Source organism: Vicia villosa, linkage group LG5, assembly GCF_029867415.1.
Source record: "Vicia villosa cultivar HV-30 ecotype Madison, WI linkage group LG5, Vvil1.0, whole genome shotgun sequence".
Taxonomy (NCBI): domain Eukaryota; kingdom Viridiplantae; phylum Streptophyta; class Magnoliopsida; order Fabales; family Fabaceae; genus Vicia; species Vicia villosa.
The window spans coordinates 130,999,243-131,012,662 of record NC_081184.1 but is presented as its reverse complement, the minus strand read 5'-3'; the positions used below and the strand labels follow the sequence as shown (position 1 = coordinate 131,012,662).

Genomic DNA, 13,420 nt, shown 5'->3' with positions numbered 1-13,420 from the left:
ATGCATAGGGAGGCAAGACACAAATTGTTGTCCTATAAGAACTTTGTCCACTTTGGAAACCTATTTTGACAGAATTATCTTCATATCTTATGTGGAACTTCAAGGTTCAAAACAAATATTTTACACTAAAGTCATGTGATCGTCATTTTAAACTTCTCTTCATAGAAGGTGATGGAGGTTCTAAAGTCACTCCCACAAACTTTCCTATATTCCCCTCTATAAGTTTAACCTCAAAAGATTTTCTGAAATCAACAATGGAAAATATTGTCATGATTTATTACTTGGTAAGATCTTTAAATTACTTTTGTTCATCATATTTTATTTTAGTTTGTCTTCCTTTGTTACGCATGGTTTTACTTGTGTATTGTTTCCATACATCATTGGAGTTGTTCATGAACATGGGATTTTTAGATCTCATTCTGGCCCTTACAACTATACAATGACATTTTTTAATCTTTATTATTTATCCTTCCTTTATAATGGTTTAACTTATATATTGTATTCGGACATCATATGAGTTGCTCATGGAGTTGCTCCTGTCAAAACTCATTGTGGTGCTAAGAAACTACCTACCACTTTTACCCTGAGTGATGAAGAGTAGTACATTATTTCACTTTCTTATGTGTTTTTCCTTCATTCAACATTTACTGATTTATATATTTTGTTACAACATTAACAACATTACTTGTACTCTAGTATGGTCGAAGGGTAGCTTCTTGGTTCGACAGGATTAAGCATGAAGTCGAAGGTTGTTCACATGCTTGTGTCGAAGATGCTACGGTTGTTAGCATGTTAAATTAGGTTTTAGTGTTTAAACCCTAATTTATTAAGTTAGCTTGTTTATTAAGTTGGCTTGTGTAATGGGCCTTGTGGCAAAAGCCCATTAGTTAGTATGTTAGGTTTTATTATAAATAGCATACTAGTCTCTCATCATTGCTAAGCTGCAAATCCTAATTTAGGGTGAGAGAGGTTATTTGTTATTCTTGTAAACTTGTAATCTTGTTTTAAGAGAAAGTAAAAGAATAGCAGTTATAACCAATTTTTGTGTTCTTCTTCTTCCTTGTTCTCCTTATCTCCCCTAATTCCCTTTTATATTTTGTTCTTGACATCGTTTTTCACAACAAATTGGTGCGGTGAGCGTGGAGAAGATGCCTTCAACAAAGTATGAGATTGAAAAGTTCACCAGAGTGAATGATTTCGGTCTGTGGCGCTTGAAGATGAAAGCCCTACTGGTTCAGCAGGGTTGTTTGGAAGTGTTGAAGGGAGAGGCAGCCATGAATGCTGCATTAACGGCGGCGGAGAAGACAACTATGATCGAGAAAGCACACAACGCAATTTTGTTGAGCCTTGGTGATAAGGTTCTACGACAGGTATCAAAGGAGATGACGGCATCAAGGTTATGGACGAAACTTGAAAGTTTGTATATGACCAAATCACTGGTAAATCGACTCTACCTGAAGCAAGCTTTGTATTCATTCAAGATGGTTGAAGACAAAGTGTTAGCTGAGCAGTTGGATATGTTCAACAAGCTGATTCTTGATCTTGAAAATATTGATGTAAAGATCGATGATGAAGATTAAGCGCTGTTACTATTGTGTGCTTTGCCTCGATCACATGCTCACTTCAAAGAAACTCTCCTGTATGGAAGGGAGTCCCTGTCCTTTGAAGAAGTTCAATCAGCCCTGTATTCAAAGGACTTGAACGAACGAAAGGAGCATAAACCTTCGACTGTTGGCGAAGGTTTGGCCGTTAAAGGAAAACTCTTACGAAAGGATGGTAAGTTTTACAAGAAGAAAGGCAAAAGCCATTCGAAGTCTTACAGTGGCGAAGCATCTGGCATTCGATGCTATCATTGTAAGAAGGAGGGTCACCCAAGAAAGGTGTGCCCTGAACGCCTGAAAGATCATGGAGGTAAGGATAATGGCAATGCAGCCATTGTTCAAGATGATTTCGAATCATATGATGCTCTTGTGGTTTCAAGCAGTGACTCGAGAAGAGAGTGGATTATGGATTCAGGTTGCACTTGCCACATGACTCCAAACAAAGACTTGTTCGAGAAATTATGTGATCAAGATGGTGGATCAGTATTGCTGGGAAACAACAAGGCTTGTAAGATTGCAGGTGTTGGATCTGTGAGGTTCAAACTCCATGACGAGTCAATAAGGTTGTTGACTGAAGTCAGGTATGTTCCTGATTTGAAGATAAATCTACTTTCTCTTGGTGAATTTGACAAGAAAGGATATGTTTTCCAAGGAGAGAAAAGTATCCTAAGAGTCATGAAGGGTTCGAAGGAAGTTTTGAGAGGCGTGAAGAAACAAGGTTTGTATACCCTTGAGGCTGAAGTTGTAAGTGGTTCGACAAATGTTGCATCTACGAAACCTTTGTCGAAGACAGAAATCTGGCACATGATATTGGGCCATGTCAGTGAAAGGGGTCTGGTCGAATTAGGGAAACAAAATATGCTTGGTGGAGACAAAGTCGAAAAGCTGAAGTTTTGTGAACCCTGTGTACTTGGAAAATCTTGCAGAGTGAAGTTCAACAAAGGCAAACAAAGAACACATGGATCCCTTGATTACATCCATGCTGATCTTTGGGGGCCTGCAAGGTGTCCATCACATTCAGGAGCAAGGTATTTTCTATCCATAGTAGATGATTATTCCAGAAAATTATGGGTATTCATCTAGAAGACTAAGGATGAAACTTTTGAGAATTTCAAAAGTTGGAAGACTCTGGTTGAAAATCAGACTGGCAGAAAGGTCAGGAGGTTGAGAACCGACAATGGCCTTGAATTTTGCAATGAGGCATTCGACAGTTTTTGTGCTGCCTCTGGTATTGCAAGGCACAGAACTACTGCAGGTACTCCACAGCAAAATGGTTTGGCTGAAAGGTTTAATCGAACTATTTTGGAGAGAGTCAGATGCATGTTGACTAGTGCTGGACTAAAGAAGGTGCCCTGGGCTGAGGCTGTTTCGACAGCAACATATCTGATAAACAGATGTCCTTCGACAGCGTTAGATATGAAGACACCTGAAGAAGTTTGGTCAGGACATCCACCAGATCTCGACAAATTGAGACTATTTGGCTGCGTAGCCTATGCTCACATTAGGCAAGACAAGGTCGAACCTAGAGCTCTGAAATGCATGTTCATGGGATACCCTAAAGGAGTCAAAGCTTATAAGCTATGGTGCCTAGAGTCAAGTCACAGGAGGTGCATCACCAGTCGAGATGTAGTTTTTAATGAAGCTGAAATGGCTTTTAAGAAAACTGATGTTGGTCAAAATGCAGAAACATTTGACGAAAAGCTGGAACAGGTAGAGATTCCTGTTGAGGTGGGGCATGTTGATGTTGAATTACATATCCCTGATGAAGTCGAAGAAGAAGTAGAAGATGCTGAAGAAGTTGAGGAAACTGACGATGACTACCTATTATCGAGAGATAGATCGAGAAGAGTCATCAAGGCACCTCAGAGACTTGGGTATGCAGATCTTATAGCTTATGCCTTGATCTCTACAAGTGAGGTTCTAGACGAAGAACCCATAGACTATAAGGAAGTTATGAGGAGTCGAAATAAGACTGAATGGCTGAAGGCCATGGATGATGAGATGAAATCTCTTCATGATAATCATACTTGGGAACTGATCAAGAAACTTGATGGGACAAGGTTAGTCAACTGTAAATGGATTTTCAAAGTTAAGGAAGGAATTGAAGGAGTGACGTCGAAAAGATACAAGGCAAGGTTAGTTGCAAGGGGTTTCACTCAGAAAGAAGGTGTCGATTCAATGATGTGTTTTCTCCTGTTGTGAAGCATAGGTCCATTCGAATGTTGCTTGCCATGGTGGCACAGTTCGATCTTGAACTGGAACAAATGGATGTGAAGACTACGTTCTTGTATGGTGATCTAGATTAAACGATCCTGATGAGGCAACTTGAAGGGTATGTCGAAAAGGGGAAGGAAGATTGTGTGTGCAAGTTAAAGAGATCTTTATATGGGCTGAAACAATCTCCTCGACAGTGGAATAGGAGATTCCACAAGTTCATGGCACGCATAAGTTTCATTAGAAGCCAGTTCGACCACTGCGTTTACTTCAGATTTCGACCTGGTAATTCATTTGTTATTTTGTTGCTTTATGTAGATGATATTCTCATAGCAAGCAACAATGTTGAAGATGTGACGAGGGTGAAGGCTGAACTAAATAAGGAGTTCGATATGAAGGATCTGGGAGCTGCTTCCAGGATTCTTGGAATTGACATTCGAAGAGATAGAAAGAAGTCGAAGTTATGCTTATCTCAAGAGGCATATCTACGGAAGATTCTCAAAAATTTTGGTATGTCGAATTCGAAGCCAGTTGTGACTCCAACAAACCCTCAATTCAAGCTGAGTATTGATCAGTGTCCCAGTTCTGATGTCGAAAGAGCCTATATGAATAGCATCCCGTATGCTAATATAGTTGGTTCTTTGATGTATGCTATGGTCTGTACTAGACCCGACATAGCATATGCAGTAAGTCTTGTAAGCAAGTACATGGCGAACCCTGGAAAGGCTCACTGGCAAGCATTGAAGTGGATTTTAAGGTACATAAATGGGTCTCTGAATAGATTCCTAATTTATGGTGGAGCCTTGGGTGAAGATAGTAAAGCAGTAATAGAAGGATATGTCGACTCTGATTATGCAGGTTGTATGGATTCCAGAAAATCTATTTCTGGATATGTTTTCACTATGTTTGGCACTGCAATTAGTTGGAAAGCAACACTTCAGAAGGTTGTTGCTCTATCAACCACTGAAGCGGAGTATATTGCCCTAATTGAAGCTGTGAAAGAAGCATTGTGGCTTGAAGGTTTTGCGAAGGAGCTGAAAGTTCAAGGTCGAGGTATCACGGTTAAATGTGATAGTCAAAGTGCAATACACCTGTCGAAGAATCCAGCCTATCATGAGCGAATTAAGCACATTGATGTGAGGCTGCATTTCGTCAGAGGAGTAATCGAGCATAGAGAAGTCCAAGTGCTAAAGGTTTCAACTGAAGACAATGCTGCTGATATGATCACCAAGACATTGCCGAGTTGCAAGTTTTTCCACTGTATGCAGTTGATAAAGCTGCATGAAGAAAGCTAGTTTGTTCCCTTGACGTTGTAGAGTTAGGTCCAAGGTGGAGACTTGTTAGATATTGGATCGAACTCTAGTATGGTCGAAGGGTAGATTCTTGGTTCGACAGGATTAAGCATAAAGTCGAAGGTTGTTCACATGCTTGTGTCGAAGATGCTAGGGTTGTTAGCATGTTAAATTAGGTTTTAGTGTTTAAACCTTAATTTGTTAAGTTAGCTTGTTTATTAAGTTGGCTTGTGTAATGGGCCTTGTGGCAAAAGCCCATTAGTTAGTATGTTAGATTTTCTTATAAATAGCATACTAGTCTCTCATCATTGCTAAGCTGCAAATCCTAATTTAGGGTGAGAGAGGTTATTTGTTATTCTTGTAAACTTGTAATCTTGTTTTAAGAGAAAGTAAAAGAATAGCAGTTATAACCAATTCTTGTGTTCTTCTTCTTCCTTGTTCTTCTTATCTCCCCTAATTCTCTTTTATATTTTGTTCTTGACATTGTTTTTCACAACACCCCTCTATAAGTTTAATTTCAAAAGATTTTCTGAAATCAACAATGGAAAATATTGTCATGATTTATTACTTGGTAAGATCTTTAAATTACTTTTGTTCATCATATTTTATTTTAGTTTGTTTTCCTTTGGTACGCATGGTTTTACTTGTGTATTGTTTCCATACATCGTTGGAGTTGTTCATGAACATGGGACTTTTAGATCTCATTCTGGCCCTTACAACTATACAATGACATTTTTTAATCTTTATTATTTATCCTTCCTTTATAATGGTTTAACTTATATATTGTATTCAGATATCATATGAGTTGCTCATGGAGTTGCTCCTGTCAAAACTCATTGTGGTGCTAAGAAACTACCTACCACTTTTACCCTGAGTGATGAAGAGTAGTACATTATTTCACTTTCTTTTGTGTTTTTCCTTCATTCAACATTTACTCATTTATATATTTGGTTACAACATTAACAACATTACTTGTACTCTTTAGGGAGCATATGCTGAGAATTTTTAGCTGGATTCAACACCTGTGTTCCATCGTTGCCTTACATTGTTATTCTGAAACATGCCAAAATTAAGGAGTCTAAAGATAGTCACATATTATATCACTTTATAAGGTTTAACAACAGTTATTTATCCCTTACAATGTTTATCTTTCAAGTTAATATGGTTTAACTATTTCAAATGTTTAGAGTGGAACAAAGTTGATTTTGAATCAACAACTCTCATAAATAACAACTTTTATTGACAGGTTAAATCAATAATCTTTGCAAGTTTTCTTACTCCAACTTATAATCAAGTATATAGCTATTTTTCTTCTAACATCAACCTACCAGATACCATCAAAACAATTACTGAAGCAAGATCGGTTGAAGGAACTGATATGTCTTTGACTCAATGTTCTTCTCAATCTTCTCAATACACTTCAGGTTCACGCTACACATACATTACGCCTCTGAAACCTCTCTATGAAATGGTTACCATACCTGATGTAAGCTTTCTCATACCAATCGTGTGAGATTTTTTCCTATAGATTTTCCTAAAGATTACCAATTGTGTTGTTGCTTTCTATAATGATATAATTATTCATTTTGTTCCTTTTGGATGGATGCATCATGCAAAACAACATGGACTATACAAGATGTTTTGGTGAAGAAGGACACAAGTCGAACACAATCAGCTATCGCCTTCACCTCCGGTGGCATCATGACATCAGAGAACTTCTTCACCTTTTACCCATGGGGGTACCTTAAGCGGAATATGGTCGTATAACAAACAAAGTAAAAATATTATTAGTTAATTTCAAAGTATCAATAATAAATAAAGTCACATTATCGACATATCATATACATACCTCTCCCCGACATAATCTAAAAGCCATATGATCTGCATATCCTGTGAGATTAGAACAGTCACTAGGCCCACCAGGAAACCATTCATCTATGTATACAAACAGTTTGTCGAAGCATGAGCAGTGACATATGTCTCATGGGAGCGCTGACATATGTATCAACATGAGGAGTAACCTCCATATCATCAGTAGCTAGCGCCTCAGTAGCCGTATACGAAATAAGCGCCTTAATAATTGTCTCCGGAGTAACTTCTACAGTAGTTGTTGTTCTGCCTCAGAAGAATGGGGCACCTCCGCCATGTCAAAAGTATGGGCATCTTTGTTTTCTCGTGATGAGGCACATCTGTCTCTGCCACCATTTGCACATCATCCTAAACTGGTGCCTGAACATCAAATGGCTCATCCTCATCATCTCTCGTCATCCAGAAGCAGATCTAAACCCTATACGTCGGATAGTGTGAGGTGCACGAAATTGAACATGGTCAGCCAGCTGCCTCCTATGAGAACTGGTTGATGCTACTCTCCCTACCCGGAGATGCAAGTCCTCTACGACACCTCCCCTCTCTCGAGCCCTCACAACAACATCTTTATCACGCTCTCAATCAACAATCATACCATTTGTGCCTCCGATCTTCATTGCAAAAATAAAACAAATATTTTTAATCTATCGGATTATTCAAAAAAAAATTGAAAAATTATGAACTTTTGCATGTTTGGAGAAATCCATAAAAAAATGTAAATTTTTACCAGATTTTTTTAAATGTCCAATATAACGTATGCTCTTCTACCGAATTTTTTGAAAAATTCTTAAACATTTATGCATTTTACTAAATTTTTCAAAAAATCCGGTTGAACACATGAATATTTATCAAATTTTTCCAAAAATGCGGAAAAAAAACTTTGCATTTTTACTGGAATTCTTCACACATGAGGTAAAAAATCATGAAAAAATTGAAAAAAATCTTTAAAATGCGGTAAAAAAAAAAAACTTGTCATCAATAGTAATATCTGATAGTGTCTATGAAATGTCTAATAGTTTTTAAAAAAAAATATTGAATTGTTTCAATACTTTTTGTGAAATGATCTATAATATTATACATGGCTAATATGGTAAAAACATAGAGGTGTGGAAAGAGTGCCCAGTCAAAATTGGGGGATGGCAGGATAAAACCTCTCGTTAAAGGCTAACCATTTCTTTTAGAATATTAATATATAACCATTCTTTTGTAATATTTTTACAACATACTGAGAAATACAAATTGACTCAGTTACTGAGAGAAGCCATAAGTTCTCTCTTGAAACTCATTCTTTAAGTTCTTTCTATGCTAATTAACAAGTATGGATAGAACTGTACATGATACGTAATCTTAATACGTTTGTGCTATAACACATTATAGACTATTAGCTAAAATAGAATTGCTACAAACAAATCTGAATCATAATTATTCCACCAATAGGTAAACTTTTTTTAGAATTGCTAAATTATTTTGTTAAGGTTCTTTACAACTTTTTTTTTTTGCTGGCAAAATGGTTTAACCAAGTTTTTTCTCAGAGACTCGTCAATATTAGAGAAAGTTTTAAGATTCAAAGAACACTTACATATTATATGTCAACAAGATCGTCACGGTGACAATAAAATTCAAACTCTGATATTTGTGAAATATGAAAAAAGGGAAGAAGATTGTTTAAGGGTAAGAATGTGTTAAGTAATAACTAGAGAAAACATGATAGGATAAAAGGGAGAGAATCCTGATGTACCTATAAATTATAATGGTTCAACATAGGTCTAACTCTAAGTTATCAGACCACCAATGGGGACATTCCTTAAATCTACTAATATTTTCAACAACCCAGAGCAATAACAAACATACAAATAATGTACATTCAGATCGACTAAACCCTATTTTTTGAGCTCCAGTTCTCGGTAAAATGTACGCAAACAGCCATTAATGATACGAGGGGCTGCTCCATCACAGAACCGTTTAGCCAGATCCACCGCCTTCAAAACAATATATTATATTAAGTTTTTATTCTTGTGAAAGTGTATGAATGTATATGCAATATGCTAGTATCATTTACCAAGTCCCTTAATAGCAGCTATCATTTCAGTGTTATTGGTGATACACGTGATATTAAGTTTTTTTCTGATAGTAGAAAAAAAATGATGTTGTATGTTGAACTAAAAAATTAAGACTTACCTCATTAATGACAATTTGGTGTCTGGTGTCGAGCATGGCTATTTCAGACATCGCCAGGTGAAGAATAGAAAGTTCTAAAATCTTTCCTGCTGGTTCATTCTGGAGTGTATCAACAAAAAACATGCATACAAAGGCTATTAGCAAACAATGGGTTATTCATGAATTATCATTATAATACGTGTGAGTGTGTATGCAAGGGATTAAACAGAAATAAACAGTTACATGCAGCGGCGGAGCTTGGTTGAATATTTTGAAAAGGCCAAATAGTTAAGAAATATGTACAAACAATTTGCTATCATTACATGTATTGATATTTAGTATGATTCTCAATTTTAATGTTATATTAACTCCAATCACTTGTTAAAATTGATATTCCCAACATTAACTTATCCCAATATATCCAACAAAACACTCAATGCTGCTATTTCAAACAGAATCAACCCAAACCAATCAATAATTAAGGTTTTTGATTTGTTTTTCTTTGTTACTTAGGAATTACATCCTATTTTGGATTATCTCATTCCACTTCTAGTATAGAATAAGGTTACCATACTAGATTGTTTGGTTTTGTTAGGACAATAAATAGACAACTGGTGCAAATATTTGATACAATCTTTTTTTTTGTGTGTGCATAATAATGAGGTATTAGGAATTTCTTTTCTGCAGAGAACATCTTAAAGGAGTCATTATAAAGCTTGGACAAAAATATGGCCAAAGTGGTCATTATAAAGCTTGGACAAAAATATGGCCAAAGTGGTCATCATGGTTTAAATTGCGGACCGCATCACGTGATGCGGCCGCAATATTGCGGTTGCGGTTGTGTCCGCATCCGCATCAGGCCGCAATTGCAGTGTGACGGCAAATCACACTAAAAACCGCATCATAACACTGCAACAACTGCATCAGCCCGCATCAGACTGCGTCAGCATGCAATGGTTTATGCATTGTTTGCAAAAATTACTTAGTCTACCTTCTTTCCTATTTATACCTTAAATTAAAAAGATTCGAGAGATTCGAAGTGATGGCGAATTATTAATGAAATATATGAAGATTTATAGAGGAAATGGAAGACATTGTGAAACATAAAATAAATATTAAAGTATACTATTTTTTGTTGATAAAAAATAAATTCACGCCGTAACGACCGCAATCTGCAATACAATAGCCGCAACCGCAATTTAAAACCAGGGTGGTCATCATAAAGCTTGGAACAAAAATATGGCCAAAGTGGTCATTATAAAGCTTGGACAAAAATATGGCCAAAGTGGTCATTATAGAGCTTAGACAATCTATGGCTCCTTTTGTTAGAGATGCAAGGGGGAGATGTAAATTTTGTACAAAAGCTAATACATTTCTTGTACCTGCCAATTTGGTGGGATAACTTTATTAATAACAGGGACATGACTGTCCCATCTATCCCGGACAGCAACCAATAGTTTCCTGGTAAACCTGCAGATATGGCACAATGCTAGAATATTAGCTTCCCTCACACGGGTTGGAATAAGAATGAGGTGTTGTGGGTTCAACTTTCCCCACTAACATTTCTAACATCTAGTGACTAACAATTGTCAATTCAAAAACGAAAAAAAACAAACTCACACACACGAGGACACTCGCTCATGCAGTGTTTGAGGAAAAATGACAAGCTTTAGCTACAACTATATGTCTGATGCATGCATTATAATTTACATGTAAAGGGTTTACATATACCTCAAAATCAGTCTGCTATAAACCAGCTTTGGGGGAGCTGCAAGGACTTCTTCTTCTGAAATGCAACAGAACATTACATGTTACAAAAGGAATTTGTAAACTGAGCAGATCATAAATATTTTACAACCAATACAAATCTATATACGGATTGTCCATGGCAGATGGAGGTCATGGCGGAGAGCCAAAACCCCGTTATACCAGACGATCAGCGGTGCCGTTATAGCGGATTATGGCGGAAAACCCTGCAAAGGCCGGTATTTACCATTGTCGCAAGCCCAAAAACCGCAATGTATATCCGCCAAAGTGTCATAAATGCGGATATTTGATAACACAAACATACACATGACAACACACCGACTTCTGTCATGAAATAGTTGGACATAATAAGGAAGACTGCACCAAATTTAAATACCTAAGATATATAATAATACTGCAGTCCTATAAGTTTTGATCAGTAACAGATAATGTCCGATAAATATGAAGGCCATAAATGATAACAGAACATTAAATTGCTAAATCTCCAAACTTCTGCAGTGACAACCAAGGTAAAACTCTATAAATTTCTGTTCTCATGGATACTAAAGTAAAAAGCTCGATGTTTCATTTGTATGCAAGGTTTTAAAATGAAGAGCATGTCATATGATGCAACTGTAATATCAGGGTGCTGTTAAAGGAATTCAATACCATATCGGTATAACATATTTTAATTGAATTTAAATTAAAATTAAAATTAAAACAGATCGAAAAACCCTAATTGGCTAATCCCTCACGCAGTTCATCGTCATCCTTGTTCTCACATCCCAGCATATGTCCCTAACTAGTGATTATGCAGCCGTAACAACTTACACCTGGCTATTAAGCGTGTAAGAAATGGAAGAAGAAAAAAATTGTAATTTAGGGAACAAAGTTGACACATTGTGATTGTGTACAGCAGTGAGAGAGGTGATAAAAATAAACACAGCGAAGAGCAAGGCGGTGAAAAATGACGCATTGGAAAGGGAGGGCTGTGGGAGGACCAGAAATACAGTAGAACCAAGTAGTTATGGAATTAACTTTGGGGCTTCTTTAATTTTAATGTAACTAAAACATTAACTGGTATGACAAAAACGAAAAATATCTAATATTGATTGGATAACGGTGTAAAATGATTTTAATCTGGGCTGTATATGGCGTGTATCAGACTGCATAAGCTACAGCACAACTATGGTTTCCTACCACACTCCAGAGTCTTATCAATTTTGACATGCTACATAATCAAAGTTAGAACTATCACAAAAAGTCAATAAATTCTCCAACTAAAGCTTACTTTCTAGCTTCAATCCTATTAGCAAATGAAACACTATAAATAAAGAAATTACCGACTTTCATTTCCAAATACCGATTAAATTGCAATTTGACCAGCAAATCAAATCAACCAGTCATATTTATCAATCATGAAAGTATGCAAAGAACATATAAAAAGTACAACCTACAAAAACTACTAATCGAGACGCTAGAAATCATAAGTTCTAAGCTGTCAATAATAACATAAACATATGATATATGTACATATTATTCATTACCAATTGCAGCCTCGAGTTCAATGTTCCTTAGAAGTTCATTTTCTTCTTCATCAGTTTCAACAACAACCGGTGGCCCTCCAAATATCATGTGATTATACTCCAACAACTTTTCCTTATTGAATTCATATCCAATCTCTATAACAAACAAACAAACACATTCACTTCAATTTTCAATACAATACAAACCATAATCAACAACCACATTCAAAAGCAACGGTGAACCGTTGGTTAGTTACCTCGGCGCTCGTTCATCCTTTTCTCAAACAACCGAACCGGGTCCAAACCCTCCAAGCAAGACGCATAAATTATAGACCTAAAAAACAAAACAAAAAATAACAAAGTCAACATTTCAAATTCACTAGATTGTGAAACTGTAATATAATATAACATTGAAATGAGGTTACAGAGAAAGTTCTCTGGCGGCTCTGGGACTACAAAACCGGCCGGTTTTGTCAACTTTAGGCAAACCGCTATCAGGTGTTCCGGAGACGGAAGCTTGGTCTCGGTCAAGTGCGAGAGTGGAGCCACGGAGAGAGCATCGAAGAGGGAGATGTAGTGAAGTTGCGGTGTCGATTTTTGGTTTGGGAAGGAATTTGGGGAAGTGAGAGTAACGGTGGTGGTTGAGTAGGGAAGAAGGGAGACAAAAACGGTGGTTGAGTTTGGAAGATGAGGTTGAAGGAGAAGAGAGGGGGAGTAAGGTTCCCTCCATTGTAGCAGTGTAGATGGATAACAATAATAATTGGATTATTATAAAGACATTTTTTTGCTTATATATTTTGCCACGGTAGCGCATATAAAACGTGCGGCGGTTTTTTTACCGATGGATTTTGAAAAACTAATTGTTTGGATGTGAAGTGAAAATTTGAAAAGAAAAAAAAGGGTGCGTATGTTTTAAGGTTTTAAATTATATTTTTTAGAATAATATTTTTCAGGATTATTGTTTCAGGGATTATTATTATCACTTATGTGTTTGATTTAAATTAAGGTTTTTTAGGAG

The 13,420-nt window shown here is 36.6% G+C and overlaps 1 protein-coding gene across 1 annotated transcript; it reads right to left on the bottom strand.

Moving 5' to 3' along the window:
- Positions 1-8,536: 8,536 nt before the first annotated feature.
- On the bottom strand, positions 8,537-13,177 carry LOC131602504 (uncharacterized). Its single transcript, XM_058874634.1, has 7 exons — positions 12,828-13,177; positions 12,660-12,736; positions 12,424-12,558; positions 10,862-10,916; positions 10,513-10,600; positions 9,152-9,250; positions 8,537-8,952 (listed from the first exon to the last, which is right to left on the bottom strand). The coding sequence occupies exons 1-7, from the start codon at positions 13,130-13,132 to the stop codon at positions 8,854-8,856; spliced, it is 858 nt and encodes a 285-aa protein (XP_058730617.1). The 5' UTR covers positions 13,133-13,177; the 3' UTR covers positions 8,537-8,853.
- Between the last annotated feature and the right edge of the window lie 243 nt (positions 13,178-13,420).

Excerpts from the sequence above, each read along its gene's own strand:
- LOC131602504 (XM_058874634.1), bottom strand. The coding sequence starts at position 13,132 with ATGGAGGGAACCTTACTCCCCCTCTCTTCTCCTTCAACCTCATCTTCC. Across the intron at positions 9,251-10,512 it reads TTATCCCACCAAATTGGCAG|AATGAACCAGCAGGAAAGAT; the intron begins GTACAAGAAATG and ends GATACACTCCAG. Across the intron at positions 8,953-9,151 it reads ACCAAATTGTCATTAATGAG|GCGGTGGATCTGGCTAAACG; the intron begins GTAAGTCTTAAT and ends ATTGTTTTGAAG.